The 17084-nt window shown below is 41.5% G+C and overlaps 1 protein-coding gene across 3 annotated transcripts in view; it reads left to right on the forward strand.

The window, feature by feature from the left end:
- TET2 (tet methylcytosine dioxygenase 2) overlaps positions 1 to 13975 on the forward strand; it is a 118206-nt gene extending 104231 nt beyond the window's left edge. For all 3 annotated transcript variants that reach the window (XM_046657214.1, XM_046657213.1, XM_046657215.1), the window contains 3 exons: positions 4393 to 4530; positions 6893 to 7247; positions 9211 to 13975. In XM_046657214.1, coding sequence (XP_046513170.1) covers positions 4393 to 4530; positions 6893 to 7247; positions 9211 to 10709 — 1992 coding nt within the window. In that variant the 3' untranslated portion in view covers positions 10710 to 13975. The remainder of the gene's footprint in view (positions 1 to 4392; positions 4531 to 6892; positions 7248 to 9210) is intronic.
- Positions 13976 to 17084: the final 3109 nt, after the last annotated feature.

A 17084-nucleotide genomic window follows, 5' to 3' on the forward strand; every position in this document is an offset into this window, starting at 1 on the left:
TTACACTAATATATGTGTAATTGGAGTCCCAGAAGGAGGTAGGGTACTGAAAAGTATTTAAAGAAATGGTCACAATTTTTTCAAATTTGTTCAAAACTGTCAACCCATTGATCCCAGAAACTCATCAAGCCCCAACCAGGGGGGTAGGGGAAGACTTGAAGAAAACCAGATAAAGGCACATTGAAATCAGTTTGCTTAAAGTCAGTGATAAAGAGAAAATGCAAAAAGCAGATGGAGAAAAAAATGGCATATTACATATAGTGAAGAAAACGATAATAAACACAAGAGACTCCATGTCAGAGGAAAATACAAGAAAGAGGATAGAGGAGAAAGATATTTAAAGTACTGAAAGATTTATTTTCACATATACAAAAGCCGAAATAATTTACCACCAGCGACTAACACTTCAAACATGTTAAAGAAAGCGCTCCAGTAGAAAGAAAATGACATCAGATAGAAATCTGGATTGACTAAAAGGAATGAAAAACATCATAAATACTAGGTATGTGAGTAAAAAGACTTTCTTTATCTAAAAATTTCTTTAAAAGATAATTTGCTATTTTAAAAAATATATTAACAATGTACTTTGAGGTTTCTTATGTAATAGTAATGTAATAATGTAATAATGCTATTTTAAAAAATATATTAGCAATGTACTTTGAGGTTTCTAATGTAATAGTAATGTAATAATGAAATAGCACAGAGGCTGGGGGATTGGAAGAATACTGTTGTAAGGTTCTTGCGCAGAGAGTGGTGGAATACTACTTGGATGTGTAGACTGTGAAAAGTTAAAGAGTACGCTGTAAATCTTAAAGCAAGCAGCCACTAAAAAACAGTGTATAGCTAATGCACCAGTAAAAAGATGAAAATGGAATCAACCAAAAAAGTTTTTAAAAATATGGAACCATAAAAAAGATAAGACAAATATAAAACAAATAGCAAGATGGTATATTTAATCCCAACCATATCAAAAACCCCATTAAATGGAAATGGTTTTTAACACTCCCAATTAAAAGGGAGAGCTTGTGATACTGAATAATCACATCGATACTGAACAATTGTGATGTTGAAAAAAGCAAGAACCAAGAAATATCATGCTAATATAAATCAAAAGAAAGCTGGAATGATTATATTAACAACAGACAAAGTAGATTTCATAGCAAAGAATATTATAAAGTATAAAGAGGATCCTTTAATATGATAATAAAGATAAAAGGGTCAATTCAAGAGAACGTGATAATCCTAACTATGCATGCATCTAACTATGCAGAGCTTCAAATTTTATTAAACAAAAACTGATAGAACCAAACAAATTAATGCATCCACAATTATAGTCAGAGATTTCAATACATCTCTCTCAATAACTGTTGGAACAAGCAGACGAAAAAGCAGTAAGGAGAGAGGAGATTTGAACAACACTTTTATCCAACTTGACCTTATTGGCATGTCCAGAACTCGCCACCCAACAGAATTAACATTTTCAAGGGTACAAGGATGAATTACCAAGATAGATTATATTCTGGGTCATTAAACTAGTATCAATAAATGTAAAAGCTTTAAAGTATGTTCTGTGACCACAACGAAATCAAATTAAATCAAAAATCTGTACCAGAAGGATACCTACAAAATCCTTAAATATCTGGAAACTGATCAACATATTTCTAATGACCTATTGGCCAAAGAATAAATCACAAGGGAAATTAGAAGGTATTTCACACTGAATGAAAATGAAGACATAACATTGAAATTAGCGGGATAGAGCTATAAAGCCTTGCTTAGAGAGACACTTAAAGCATTGAACACTTATAGTAGAAAAATATAAAGGCTCAAATCAATGATCTATGCTTCTAACCTAAGGAACTTGGGAAAGGAGAGCAATTTTAGCCCTGAAAGGCAGAAGGAAGACAAATAAAAATAAGCAAATAAACCAATGAAATAGAATACAGAAAACAAGAGAATAAATCAATGAAACCAAAATCTGGTACTTTGAGTCAATTCCATCAGGAAAAAAGAGAAGACAAATCACCAATGTCAAGAATTAGAGATGAGACATCACTACAGATCCTACAGACATTAAAAGAAAAATAAAGACATATTATTAAAACCTTATGCCAGTAAATTCAACAACTTAGATGAAATGGGCAGAGTCCTTGAAAAAACACAAATTACCGCAGTTTTCTAAAGAAAAAAATAAATAACATGAATAGTCCTATACTATTAAAGAAATTGATTTGTAGTTAAAAGCTTTACCAAAAAGAAAATTCCAAGCCAGATGATTTTCCTGCCAAATTTGACCCATTATTTAAGGAAGAAATAATAACAATTCAATGGAAACTCTTCTAGAAAATAGAAAATGAGTAAACACTTACCAACCCATTCTTTGAGGCTGGAAATATCCTGATACTAGAACCAGACAAAGGCATTAAAGAAAAAGAAAACTATAGTCCAATGGTCTTCATAAATATTAATGTGAAACTTCTTAACAAAATTTTAGCAAATTAGATGGGACAGTGTGTAAAATGGATAATATATCATGCCCAGATGGAATTTATTTCAGGAATGCTTGGTTCACTTAACATCAAAAATCAATCACCATATTAACCAGCATAACAGGGGAAAATATTTGATTATCTCAATAGATAGAGAAAAGCATTTGACAAAATTCAACATCCATAGAAGGGAACTTTCTCAGCCTGATAAAGAGCATAGATGAAAAACCTAAAGCTACCATCATACTTAATGGTGAAAGAGTGAATACTTTACTCCTAAGATTAGGAACAAGACAAGGATGTCCATTCTCACCACTGCTATTTAACATCTAACTGGAAATTTTAGACAGTGCAGTAGGCAAGAAAAAGAGATGAAAAGCATACAGAGTGGTTAGGAAGAAATAAAACTTAGTTGCAGACAACATGCTTGTCTACATAGAAAGTCCCCAAAAATATACAAAAATCTCTTTGAACTAATAAATGGTTTAGCAAAGTTGCAAAATACAAAAATCAATTGTATTTCTATATACTAACAGTAAACAATTAAAACTGAAATGAAAATGAAGAGCAATTAAAATAGCATCAGAAATATGGAATTCTTAGGCATACGTTTGACAAGAACGTACAAGACCTGTGCACTGAAAACTGCAAAACATTGCTGAGAGAAATTCTAGAAGACCTAAATATCTGGAGAGCTATACCACGTTCATGGATCAAAAGACTAAATATTGCTAAGATGTCAGTATTCCCCAAATTAATCAATGGATTCAATAATGACATATCAGAATCTTACCAGATGTTTTAAAGGAATTAACAAGGCAATTCTAAAATATATAGAAAGAAATGCAAAGGACCTGGAATAGTCAAACAGTTTTTTTTAAAAAAAAGAGCAGAATTTGATGATTTATACTCCCTGATTTTAAGATTTACTAAAAATCTACATTTACTCGTAATCAAGACAGCTGGTATTGGCATATATATACATACATACAGGCGCACACCAACACACCATAATATACCAAAAGATCAGAATAGAGAGTCCAGAAATGGATCCAGTATGTATGGTCAATTGATTTTCAACAAAGACAATTCAACGAGGAAAGAATAATCTTTTTACCCCATAGTGTGTGAACTGCTGGATAGCCATATGGAAAAAAATTAACTGTGACTCCTAACCTCACACCACACGTAAGAATTAACTCAAAATGGATCCATTTATATAAAATTCTAGAAAATGCAAAGTAATCGGTAGCGACAGAAAGCAGATCAGTAGTTGCCTGGGAACAAAGGAGAGGCATGAATTATAAAGGAGTATGGGAAAACTTCTGGGAGTGGTGGATATATACATTATTTTGATTGTAGCAATGGTTTGATGTATACATATGTCAAAATGCATTAAATGGTATGTATTTAATGTAAGTCAGTTAGACCTCAATAACACTCTAAAATGAAAACTCTACCATGTCAAGGTACATGTTCTATTTTGTGTCACTCTGCTGTATTTCTGGATAGAAAATATACAGGTTTTTTTTTTTTTTTTTTGAGGAAGATTAGCCCTGAGCTAACTGCTGTCAATCCTCCTCTTTTTGCTGAGGAAGACTGGCCCTGAGCTAACATCCGTGCCCATCTTCCTCTACTTTATATGTGGGACGCCTACCACAGCATGGCGTGCCAAGTGGTGCCATGTCCACACCTGGGATCAGAGACAGCGAACCCCAGGCTGCCGAAGTGGAACGTGCGAACTTAACCGCTGTGCCACTCGACCACCCCTGCAGTGTTTTTTAAAGTCCTAATAGCCTAAATACTAAGGAGTCTTTTTGACCTTCAACGCACAGGCCTTATACTTCTTTGAGAATCTCAAATGCCTAAGTTCTTACCACTCGCGCACACTTTTATTTTTCAGATCGAATATGAACACAGAGCACCAGAGTGCCGTCTGGGTCTGAAGGAGGGCCGTCCATTCTCAGGGGTCACTGCCTGTCTGGACTTCTGCGCCCACGCCCACAGAGACCTGCACAACATGCAGAACGGCAGCACCTTGGTAAGTGGGCCGAGGGCAGATTGGCAGCAGGTGTTGTTGAAGAGTGGCGGGCTGCAAGTTACAGCATCTGGTTGGAGCAGCATGTTCTCTGCAGGTGTCATGCCCGACGGTGTTTTCGTGAATGAAGTGCTGTTGCAACGTGACCTTGTTTGGCAGAACTAGTATTCTCATAAAAGTTTGGCACGTTAGTGGAAAACTGTGTTGACAAGCACATGAAAATCATGGAAATTCCCGGTGCTAGTCTAAACCAGTGACTATGCATTGCCAGCGACAATTAGCTGCCCAAAAAACCCTTCAAAATTCAGTATCAGATATCTGTTAGGTTATAGTCAGTTAAGCACAAGGCCATATACAAGCCAAGATGCCAACTCACCTTGCAGAGACAAGTATAAATGAAAAATGCATCGTCATTGTCAGAGTCACTACTGTAAAATGTTCCAAGTGCGAAAAAGCCCATTGTGACAGCATATGACAGTGGGTGAAATGGACTGGGCCTTAGAATTGGAGGCTGGTAAAGGGAGAAAAGGGATCTGGTCCCAGGGTGGAACAACGTCCCACACTGACGGATCCTAGGGTGAGGCTTTGTGTACAGAGGGATGCTCCAAGGGGAGATAAAGAATCACAAAGTTCACTTGAGGAAACTATAAGTTAATAACCTAATGAGTCATCAACATGGATGTAGGTGAGTTGAGGAAGATGATCAATAAGACTTAAGATGAAGGCTAGAAGACAGACACTAAAGTGATGTTCTAGGGCAGAAAACAATTTGAGGAGGCAGTAGACAGTAGTGGAAGTGATTTGAAGCTGCTGTGAAGTGTTTGTTGAGAATCAGAAGGTATTGGTTTAATGCTCTAGACCAGGGCCGGAAAAGTTCTCTGTTAAAGGCAAGATAGTAAATATTTTAGGCTTTGCAGTCTGCGTAGGGTCTCTGTCACATTGTTTGGGGTTTTTTAATAAGAAATTCTTTAAAAATGGAAAAGCCATTTTTAGTTCTCAGCCATACAAAACCAGGCTGTGAGGCAGGTTGGCCTCGCGTCTTAGCTTGCTGACTTCTGATCCAGGGTTGTCATCCGCAAGATCTAAAACTGTCACTCATCGTGGATGGAGCCCTGCTCATCATTAGGAGGCTCTGCTAGATTCTGGGAAGTAGAAGGTAGCTGGCGCTCTTGCAGGTCCTGAGGATGACCACGTTTCACTCCAGCAAGGTGATGGAGAGAGGGCAGAGGGTGAGAAGGATGACTCAAACGGAGGGGAGTTTGCCCCGATGGGTCACGGGTGCTGTGAGGTGACAGGGAGAGCAGCGCTGGATGAGGACGACCGCGTAGGGGTGAATTGGCGTGGGAAGAGGTAACGTGCTCAGAGACGAGGATTTGGAAGACTCTTATGTGTAAGAAGTGAAAACTCGTTTTAATGCCATCTCATGTTAAACTTATTTATAAAGGTAAGTCTGTTATAATCACAAACACATTCCTTTCAAGAGTATCTTCCAGTGATTTTATATTACCTTAGGTTTTAAATAACCATGGTCACATTTTCTCCGTTAATCAAAAATACTAAATACTAAAGGCTAGTATTTTAAAACCAACAAATAATCTTTCATCAAAACCAATGTGATTTTGGCTAACAAGAGAAAAAAGTGCCCTTAAATTATCAAAGCAACAGAAAGAGCTTTCTTCCCTTTTCAGGATACTGCCTCGTAAGGAGGGATATTTCAGAGGAGAAATGAGAGAGAAGAGACACAAGTCAGCTAGATCTAACAGAGCACGGAGAAGGAGAGGGAGGGGAGAAACAGGGTCAGGTTACATGTGACCTGTGCCAGCTGAGTCTTCAATGTCCCGTTATTGAGATTTCACTTTGGGATCTTGTGGAAGTTTCCTAAGCACACTGAATGAGAGCTAGGCACGAGGAAAGGTGTGAAATTTCTCTGTGTACAAAAGTACAAGACCAGGTGAGCGTGATGTTACCAAACAGAGGCAGCCATTTGGTGGAAGAAACTCTTGGCCTCGTGTTGAAGAGCTTCGCAGGTGCGTTTGAAGTGTAAGGAGGGGGAGACTCCTTCTTCCCTCAGGGTCAGAAATGTCTGTGAAGAAGAGAGTCACCGCAGGTCACAGTTCCTGACAGACTCAGAAACGTCAACGTGAACTCGTCTATCCCCCAGTACCGTGTTGACACAACCTTCGTTAACCATGGGCAGGCGTGGTTTTATGGTGACAGGCACGTCACTAATCTGGTCCAGTTGCCACCACTACAAATCTAAATCCTGAGAGGGAGAAAGACACACACACACACACACACACAGAGGAACACACCCACTCTTCCTCTGGACAGAAACTGAGGCTGTCCTGTGTCCCTTCCCTACCAGGTGTGCACCCTCACTAGGGAAGACAATCGAGAAATCGGAGGGAAGCCCGAGGACGAGCAGCTCCACGTTCTGCCTCTCTACAAAGTCTCTGATGTGGATGAGTTTGGGAGTGTGGAGGCACAGGAGGAGAAAAAACGGAATGGTGCCATCCAGGTACTGAGTTCTTTTCGGCGGAAAGTCAGGATGTTACCGGAGCCAGTCAAGACGTGCCGACAAAGGAAACTAGAAGCCAAGAAAGCTGCAGCTGAGAAGCTTTCCTCTCTGGAGAGCAGCGCAAACAAGAACGAGAAGGAAAAGCCAGCCTTACCTCGTACTAAGCAGACTGAAAATGGAAGCCAGACTAAACAGTTGGCAGGTAAACTTAACGGGACGCGTTGTGGAAACGCGTGCCATATGACACTTATGTTAAAAACGAAAGGCATTAATTTTGGAAGGTTACATTCAATCACGGTCTTTGTTCTGTACCAGAACCTTCTCTCCAGTAGCAGGGGCCAGGCTTTGCTCTTGGAGGTGACAATGAGACATTGCACCATCGACCCCAGCTTGATGGAGAAGTTTTGATTTTATTCTGTAATGAATGGCAAAGTTTTGTGATAGGTGGTGAGTGATATGGTGGAACTAGTGTTAATCTAGCAGTAGTGGGTAAGCCAGATTAAAGCTAGAGGAGATGCAGAGGAGACACAGATGCGATACACCGAGAGTGAGGTCACGAGAGCTTGAAGGAGGTGGTAGCAATGAAGAGTTAGCAAAAAAGGTAGAAGAGAATTCTTCCAAAATAAATATCAATACACTGGTGACAAGACTTTGGAATGAAGGAGAATAAAAATTTAAGGATGACGACAAAGTTTTAAGCCTAGATAATCAAAACAGTACTATTTATTGAAATAAGAAGTTTGAAATAGGATTTATGGGGGCAGAGGCGAGAACACGATTTCTTTCCTCAGTGATACTGAGTCTCAGGTTTAGCAAGGGGATCCACATGTAGTTATCTCACAAGCTTGTAGCCATCAAAATAGATCACATCTACAGGAGGAGCAGGAGGGCAGTATTTATCAATACTAAGTTGATGTTTTCTTTGCAAATCCCTTGCTTTATGTCTGCAGTTAATACTGTAAAAAAATCATACAATGTAATGTCTGTATCCAAATTTTAGAGATGGTATTGGCCAGGTCATTATCAAAAGAAAAATGTATATCTTTTAAGTTTACTGCACCAATTTGCTTACAACCAACCATCTTTGCTTCACAAAGTCAAATTCCCCTACTGATTTTTCAAAGCTCAGAGAAACTCATTTAGAATAATATGCTAAAGATGGTTAATCAATATTTGTTGACTGGTTGACTCACACTAAGAGAGGTAAACCCTGTTCTCTCCCCGGCAGCTCCTTTGAGCGGGCCGTAAAGTGAAATCGGATGGAACTTTGCCTCTGGCCCCATCTAACGGGTGTCCGCAATAACCGTTCCAATTCTCAGGACTGCCATGGCAGCTCCATTTATTCTTATCTCATATTACTTTTTTTTTTAAGTGAGGTCATGAAACAGAAGTATGACTTTTAACAGTTTCACTTACAAAGCTGAAATTTTCTTTCAAGTTTTATTGGCAACTGTATAAACTTCCTTTCAGGTAAGTGTGCTAATGAAATAGGGCTTGCCAATTATCTAAGATGCTTTGGGTGTTTAAATGAATGTCATTCTTTTTCTCATAGCATTGCTGAATCTTCCATAACAAATTTCATCCTGCTTTATTTTAACTATTTAACAAACTTTATGGCATGCCAGGCAATGGAGAAATGAGGTGAAACAAGCCATGGTTCTTTCCCTCAGGAACTACTTTGCAGTGGGCTGAGGAGGGGACAAAAATGGATACTTACAGTACATTATGACTGTCACTTATCCGACTTAGGTTTGCAGTGGGTATCACAACGCACTGGAAGACGAGGTCAGGAAGGGACCACTGTGCCCAGGCAGGGCAGGGGATGGGGTGGAGGGAGGAGGGCCCTTCAGGCAGGCAGTGGGGCACACTCAAAGCACAGAAGCTCCAGAGGATGTGATGCTCACGATGAAATGGCTTCTGGATGTTCTTACATGTTTCTTCACTTACCAGATTGTACTACTATAAGCTCCGTCATTTTATTTCTAATGCTGTAGGCACAAAAAATTTTGCCAGACAGCAATCAGAACGCTGACTTTGCTCTCGTCCTTTTCTGATGGGTTGTGTAATCCTGGTGGTGGTCCTCATGTACATTTAAGCATCTCACCAGCTTTCATAAAATGCTCATCAGGCGTGTTTGTCCCTGCTCTCTCTTGTCCTGTCCACAGAACTTTTGCGACTTTCAGGACCAGTCGTGCAGCAGCCCCAGCAGCCCCAGCAGCCCCCGCCCCACTCCCAACCCCAGCAACTACAGAAGCAGCCCCCGCAGCCGCAGCCCCCGCAGCCGCAGCGACCCCAGCAGCCCCTGCAGCCACTGCATCACCCCTTGACCACTGACCCTCAGTCAGAGCCTGTCAACTCTTACTCTTCTGGATCCTCCAATCTGTACATAAGACGGTCCCATCCAGTTAGTCCTTATCCAAGCTCGTCGCACACTTCAGATCTTTATGGAGGCACCAACCCTCTCAACCTCTATTCCACCTCCTCCCAAGCCGCAGCTTCGTATTTGAATTCCTCTAGTCCCATGAACCCTTATCCTGGGCTTTTGAATCAGAATAACCAGCATCCATCATATCAATGCAATGGAAACGTATCAATGGACACCTGCTCCCTGTATCTGGGTTCCTATTCTTCCCAGTCTCAGCCCATGGATCTGTATAGGTATCCAAACCAAGACCCTCTCTCTAAGCTAAATCTACCACCCATCCATACACTTTACCAGCCGAGGTTGGGAAGTAGCCAGAGTTTTACTTCTAAGTACTTAGGTAATGGAAACCAAAGCGTGCAGGGAGGCGCCTACAGCAATTGTACGATTAGAGCGAACACACACCATGCGGGGACGTTCCCTCCTTATTCCACTCCTGAGATGGATGGCCACTGCATGGGAGCTGCTGCCAGATTGCCGCCCAATCTGAGCAATCCAAGCATAGACTATACAAACGATGAACACAACCCATCTTCTCACATCATCCATAACTACAGTGCAGCTCCGAGCTTGTTCAACAGCTCTCTTCATGCCCTGCATCTCCAGAACCAGGAGAACCACATGCTTGCCCACACAGCTCTTGGGTTATCTAAGATGCTCCCAGCTCTTAACCATGATAGGACTGCCTCTGTCCAAGAAGGCTTACACAAATTACCGGATGACAGCAGTCAAGAAAAGCAGCCTTCTGCCGCCGAGGACAATGACGAGGTCTGGTCAGACAGCGAGCAGAGCTTTTTGGATCCTGACATCGGGGGAGTGGCAGTGGCTCCAACTCACGGGTCAATTCTCATCGAGTGTGCAAAGCGCGAGCTTCATGCCACGACCCCTTTAAAGAACCCCAACAGGAACCACCCCACCAGGATCTCACTTGTCTTTTACCAGCACAAGAGCATGAATGAGCCAAAGCATGGCTTGGCGCTCTGGGAAGCCAAAATGGCCGAAAAAGCCCGCGAGAAAGAGGAAGAGTGTGAGAAGTATGGCCCAGACTACGTGCCTCAGAAAACCCATGGCAAAAAAGTGAAACGGGAGCCCGCTGAGCCGCATGAATCTTCCGAGCCCACTTACCTGCGCTTCATCAAGTCCCTCACCGAGAGGACCATGTCCGTGACCACAGACTCCACCGTAACCACATCTCCATATGCCTTCACTCGGGTCACAGGGCCGTACAACAGATACATATGACGTCGCCCCTTGTGTTGGTTACCTCATGTGAAAAGACCACAACCAGCCTGTCCGTAGTGTAGTTCTCATGACATGGGCAGTGGGGGAAGGACACGGTGTTCACGACAAATGTGGTGGGAAGAACCTCAGCTCACCAGCAAAAACAGAGGTCATCTTACCATAGCACTTATTTCCACTGAGTCCTGAGTGGCCACAGGTGGCATCTGGGTAAAAGACCAAAGCATTCTATGCCAGAAGAAAGTGGGGAAGAAAGTGTTGCACAATTTACGCTTCTAAACACTGGTTCTATTATCCGACAAGGTGATGTGTGAAGGTGACTTTCTTCCCCTACAGCTCCACACATCTGTGACCACTTTTAATAATACAAGTTTGCATAGTCATGGAACACAAATCAAACAAGTACTGTAGTATTACAGTGGCAGGAATTTTAACATACCATCTGGTGCTGAACATACGATGTATTGAAATACTGGAATTATGGCTTTTTAACATGCAGTTTTTACTGTAATCTTAATATTAACTTTTATTTATCAAAATAGCTACAGGAAGCATAAATGAATAGACAGCAAAACACTGAATTTGTTTGGATGTTCTAAGAAATGGTGCTAAGAAAATGGTGTCTTTAACAGTTGAAAATTTAATGCCTTTATATCATCAAGATGCTATCAGTGTACTGCAATGCCCTTGATAATAGGGTATCTTTTCATCCAAGTTTTTATCATAATTACCTATTCTTACACAAGCTTAGTTTTTAAAATGTGGACATTGTAAAGGCCTCTGGATTTTGCTCATCCAGTGCAGTCCTCGTAGGACATTAAACATATCTATGTACATATCTACACACACATATGTATATGTGCACACACGTGTATGTATCGATATCTTAAATGGTGTTTTAGAAGCACTTTGTCTACCTAAGCTTGGACAACTTGAACAATGCTAAGGTACTGAGACGTTTAAAAGAAAAGTTTACTTTCATTTTAGAATGCAAAGTTGATTTTTTTTAAGGAAACAAGGAAAGCTTTTAAAATATTTTTGCTTTTAGCCATGCATCTGCTGATGAGCAATATGTCCATTTTTAATACAGCCAGTTACATCCAAAACGGGGCTTACTGGATTCAAGGGAATACATTAGTCCACAAAACACACGTTCTCTGGTGCTCATCTCACATGCTATACTGTAAAACGGTTTTATACTAAATTGTATGACAAGTTCATTGCTCAAATACGTAGAGGTTCAAGAAATTTCTGTTAACTGCAGGTAATAATCAACCGCATGCTACAGACTCAGCAAAGCTAGTTCACTTCAGCTGATGCTATTTTTTGGATCTCTATGCTCGTCAGCGAACCGAGTGGCAGTCTGCCTTTGTGTTGGTAATTGTACATTGTGATGTTGTCATTTCTTAGCTTAAGTGTCCTCTTTACCAGGAAGATTGAGCAGACGGATGCCCGCATAAGAGGAATAAACAGGGTTAGTTCCATGTGAATCTGTTAATTAAAAAAAAGGCAGCTGGTTTGCTGTGGTGGTTTTAAATCATTAATTTGTATAAAGAAGTGAAAGAGATGTATAGTAAGTAAATTAAATTGTAAACAAAACTTTTTTAACGCAATGTTTTAGTATTTTAGTACTGTAAAAAATTTAAATATATATATAAATATATATATATATGGATTTGAAACAGAATTCACATCATGATGGTGCTACTCAGCCTGCGACAAATATATCATAATGTGAGCTAAGAATTCGTAAAGGTTTGAGTGATGCTCCTACTTGTCATATACCTCAACACTAGTGTGGCAATAGGATATTGAACTGAGGTTGGAAGCTTATAGCATTGTGTACCATCATTTTTTCCAAGTCTTTTTTATTATTTTTAAAAAGCATACCTTTTTTCAATACTTGATTCTTAGCAAGTATAACTTGAACTTCAACCTTTTTGTTCTAAAAATTCAGGGATATTTCAGCTCATGTTCTCCTTATGCCAACATGTCACCTGTGTTTATGTAAAATTGTTGTAGGTTAATAAATATATTCTTTTTCAGGGATTTAACCCTTTTATTTTGAATCCCTCCTATTTCACTTGTATATGTCCTGATGTAACTAAAACTAATTTTGTAAATGTGTTGGCTCTTTTTATTGTAAAGAAAAGCATTTTAAAAGTTTGGGGAATCTTTTGACTGTTTCAAGCAGGAAAAAAATTACATGAAAATAGAATGCACTGAGTTGATAAAGGGAAAATTGTAAGGCAGGAGTTTGGCAAGTGGCTGTTGGCTAGAGTCTTTCAGCTCTCTAAATAAAGATGTTTTCGTACTGTAATCAGATCCTTGAGGACATCCCTGCACAAGCAAAAGACGTAGTGGTAAGGTGTGCAGTCACCTGAGCAATTACATTCTGTCTAAGTACATTTTTGCTTACTAGTATTTCAAATAAATTCTTAATCACAAGAGGCCTTTGAGTTTTATTGGTCAAATCTTTATAACATGGCTTTTGTCTTTTAGAAAACTTTCCCCAGTTTTTGGCTGTGACCAAGTGACAAACATTTAAAAGATGTGTGCTTTGCATATGTCAAACCACATGATTTTAGCATTTTGCATATACCATCTAACTGACCCCAAATATTTGGTTAGCACGTGCACATTTGTTGGCTCTGAGTCAGCCATCCCTCTATGAGTGTTTGACTTCTATGTCATCCACGGTCACTTGTCAAACTGCTGGCCAATGAGAGCAGGAAGTGTAGTGTGGAGCTGGGGAGGGTGGAGGTAGGGAAGATAGGAGAGGAGATCCAGCAAAATATTGTAAATATCAGACCTATAATTGTAAATATCAAACCTGCCTCAGTTAGAATGAATGGAAAGCAGATCTCCAATTTGCTTACATAGGAATATCAGGTTGACTCTATAGCCATACTTGAAAATGCTTCTGAGTGGTGTCAACTTTACTTGAATGAATTTTTCATCTGGATTGACGCACAGTGGTGTACAGTTCACTTCTAAAGCTAGTAGTTGACTTGTGTAGGAAACTCTTGCAGTTTGACACTAAGGTAATGAACTCTGTTTGCATTTTTCTACGCTTTTTTTTAAACTTAGTTTCATTTCATTTTCATGAAATGTTTGTGTTGTCTATAAAATCTGAGGATGGTTATAAATACTGTAAGTATTGTAATGTTATGAATGCAGGTTATTTGAAAGCGTTTATTATTATATCATTCCTGATAACGCTATGTGAGTGTTTTTAATAAAATTTATATTTATTTAATGCACTCTAAGTATTGCCTTGTGGAAGTTTCTGTTTACTGCCTGAATTACTGCCACCTCAATAAGGCAAAAGGGAATAAAATATGTTGGAGGTAATATCCAAGTAATTAAGGCCAAAATATTTCTCTGATTGAATAGTCTGGAGATTCAACTTACTTTTTTCCCCAGCTTACTTTTTAGCCTGTTCAGTTTGCATGTGCAGCCACTGTAAGTCAGGGATGGAGTGACAGCCCTTCTGCTGACCTTGGATGGCCCATCCCTTCTGGTGTGTGGCCTGTGAGGTCCACCAGTGACAGCAGGTGCCCCGAGGTGGAGTTCATATAGCTGAGGTCTGATGCCAGCCCTGTTCTCAGGTTCTTGTCTTCCTCTTCATGGCCACTCTTCCCAAGGAAGACGCCTCTTCCTGCCTATCTGAGAGTCAGGCTGTGTCAGGCGAGAGGAGTCGGGAGAGGTGGCCTGGGAGGCCCCCAACAAATGTGCATGCCCTCACCCATCCCACAGGACTTCAGGAAGCTGGAGGTGAGACTGTCCTCACCTCCACCCCTCTGACGTGTGAATCACCTCACACAGCACCTGCGCTCTCCTGCTGAAATGCTTCCTGGAAACACAAGATAGTGAACACAGTTACCAGTTACAGTTGTGTCTTCAACTCCCCCACCACCCCTTCCCAAACTGGCAGAGAAATCCTTTTCATCTTACATGAAATAAGGGAATTCCCTTTCTCGTATTCTCTATCTGTTCAGCCTGGGCCAAATTTGATTTAAAAAGTCACTCCTGAGCCCAGGAATGACTGCCATCTAGGAACCTTTGAGCTCGTTGGCTGGTTGACTCCTTCAGCAGTCGGCTCAAAGCCAAGGTATTAGGAGAAGGAGCAACTTCACTGCGAACAAGCAGTGAGCCAATGATTTGATTTCTATTTTTAATTTCAACCCTTGGGGATGTCAGCGCTCATTTCGCAGTCCATCCTCTGGCTGGATGTGGGAACCTCCTACTCTTCACAGTGGCTCATCTCCACTGGCCAGGGCAAGGGGAATTTAAGATTCTGTGAGCTCAGAAGCTTTTCCTGCTAGGGCCCCATCCCAATCCCAGGTGGTGGAGGCTGGGGAGGCTGCTGTGCTGTGAATGACGGTGCCAGCAGGCCTGCCACTCAGGAGCCTGCAGGTGGACTTGTCAGGGAGACAGCTGGAAATGACAGGTGAGCCAGCATCCACAAAGCTCCATTGGCCCCTGGCCTCCTCTGGAAATGATGGCCAAGAATGAACTTTTTCATCATGAGGCCTGCACACGGCTGCCCTTGCTCCTGTCCTCTGCCTCTTCAGCTGGTTGATTGTGAAAACCCTCCTGCACTGGGAAATTCCAGCCTGGCTTTGACTCCTGCCCACTTCTGCTGCCCTGCGCTCACCTGCATGAGAACCACACTCAGCGAGCAAAGACCTTATTCATTAATCCACCTACTCCTAAACTGCTGAGAATTTTAGTTGGTTTCATTGGTTTAAAGGCCATCTGGAGGGAGGGTCCATCAAGAAAGTCAGCCTGGGGGCATCTTTCCTCTCCTGCCACTGTTGGTTGCATGAAGACAGGAACTTCAGTCAAGTTGCTGGGCTTCCCAGGGAGGGATGGGCACTTCCTTCCTGCCCCCTCCCTCCCCTGAGAAACTCTAGTTGTTACAGTGGTGAGAAAAGATGCTTAGAAGAGAATTGACTGCGATTATAGATTACGTCAGTTTTACTGCACTCTTCAAGTTTCAAAGAACAAAGACACTGCTTTTCCCGTATATTCGAGGCCACCTGCCTGCATTTGACCTCTCTTACCAGGCAGTTTCTCACAGATCTCTCTGCTTGTTGACTCCAACACTCACTCCTGAAGGGAACCACTCTTCTTGCACATGCACTCAATGAACATGCTTTCTTTGGGGGCTTCCCTTCATGCTATTTCAAAAGGAATTTCTCTACTCAAGTTGACACTTTACTTCTTAATCAATCCTTAATTCAAACTGAAATGAAATTTCTACTTAGATGTTGAGTAAAATAGTAGTTACACAAAGACACTCTCCACTTCTTCCCTGGCCCCACCTGACAACTTCGGGCCATTTAAATCTGCTCAATTAAGGGTTAGAGGCAGGTCCACTGAGTATGCTTTTAGTCCTTGCACAGAAGTGTCAGGTTGATAGAAATCTGGCTGGTGTTGCTTGAAAGTCCAGATGCCGTGGAGCCCAGCCCTGCTCTCAAGGGCAGCCTGGACTGGGCTTCAAGGAACACGATGACGGTGACGTGCGAGCAGAGGAGTGGAGAGCACTGGGCTTTAGGGCAGCCTGGCAGATTCACTGGCCCGTGCCTCGAGGCCTCGTCTGTGAAAACCAGGACAGCAGCGCCTTCCTGGTGGGGACGTGGGGAGGACCAAGGAGAAGGTGAAGCCTCAAGCACGACTAGAACAGGCGCTATTCTCACAAGGTGTCTCATTGCTCTCTCTCCCTCCCGTTGGCTTTGTGCGAGAGGTTCATTCCCCGCACTGTAGTTTACGCTCGCCCAGCTGACCCCGAGCCACCCCCTCCCCCCAGGCGGGAACGCTAATTCCCTCACCTGACAAAGCAAGTTTACCTAACAGCATAAAAGCATCACTAGGACCTCAAAGCTGCAGAGAAGACTGTGACAAAACGGGAAATAGTCCCCTGACCCGTAATCCTACAAAGCCTCAAACTGATTTTCAGATGAGTTAATAATCCCGTGACAGCATGAAGACTGCAGGAGTCAGAACATCAGAGTTTCCAATTTACCAAATACGCATCGAGGATGAATAAAAAGCTCAAACAATTTAAGGTTTAAAAGCAGAAGAAAAAAATCATGGGGCCAGCCCGGTAGCAAGGTGGTCAATTTCACATGCTCTGCTTCCCTGGCCGGAGTTTGCGGGTTCTGATCCAGGAGCAGAACTCTAGGCCTTGCTAATCAGGCCACGCTGTGGAGGCCCACATACACAATGGAGGAAGACTGGCACAGATGTTAACTCAGCAACAATCTTCCTCGGCAAAAGACGCTAGCTCAGGGCCAATCTTCCTCACCAAAAACAAAAGAAGAAAAAATCAAAGAGAAAAAAATAAATGATTGAGGAAATTATCATATTTTT

Source organism: Equus quagga, chromosome 3 (genome assembly GCF_021613505.1).
Source record: "Equus quagga isolate Etosha38 chromosome 3, UCLA_HA_Equagga_1.0, whole genome shotgun sequence".
In the NCBI taxonomy this organism is placed as follows: Eukaryota; Metazoa; Chordata; class Mammalia; order Perissodactyla; family Equidae; genus Equus; species Equus quagga.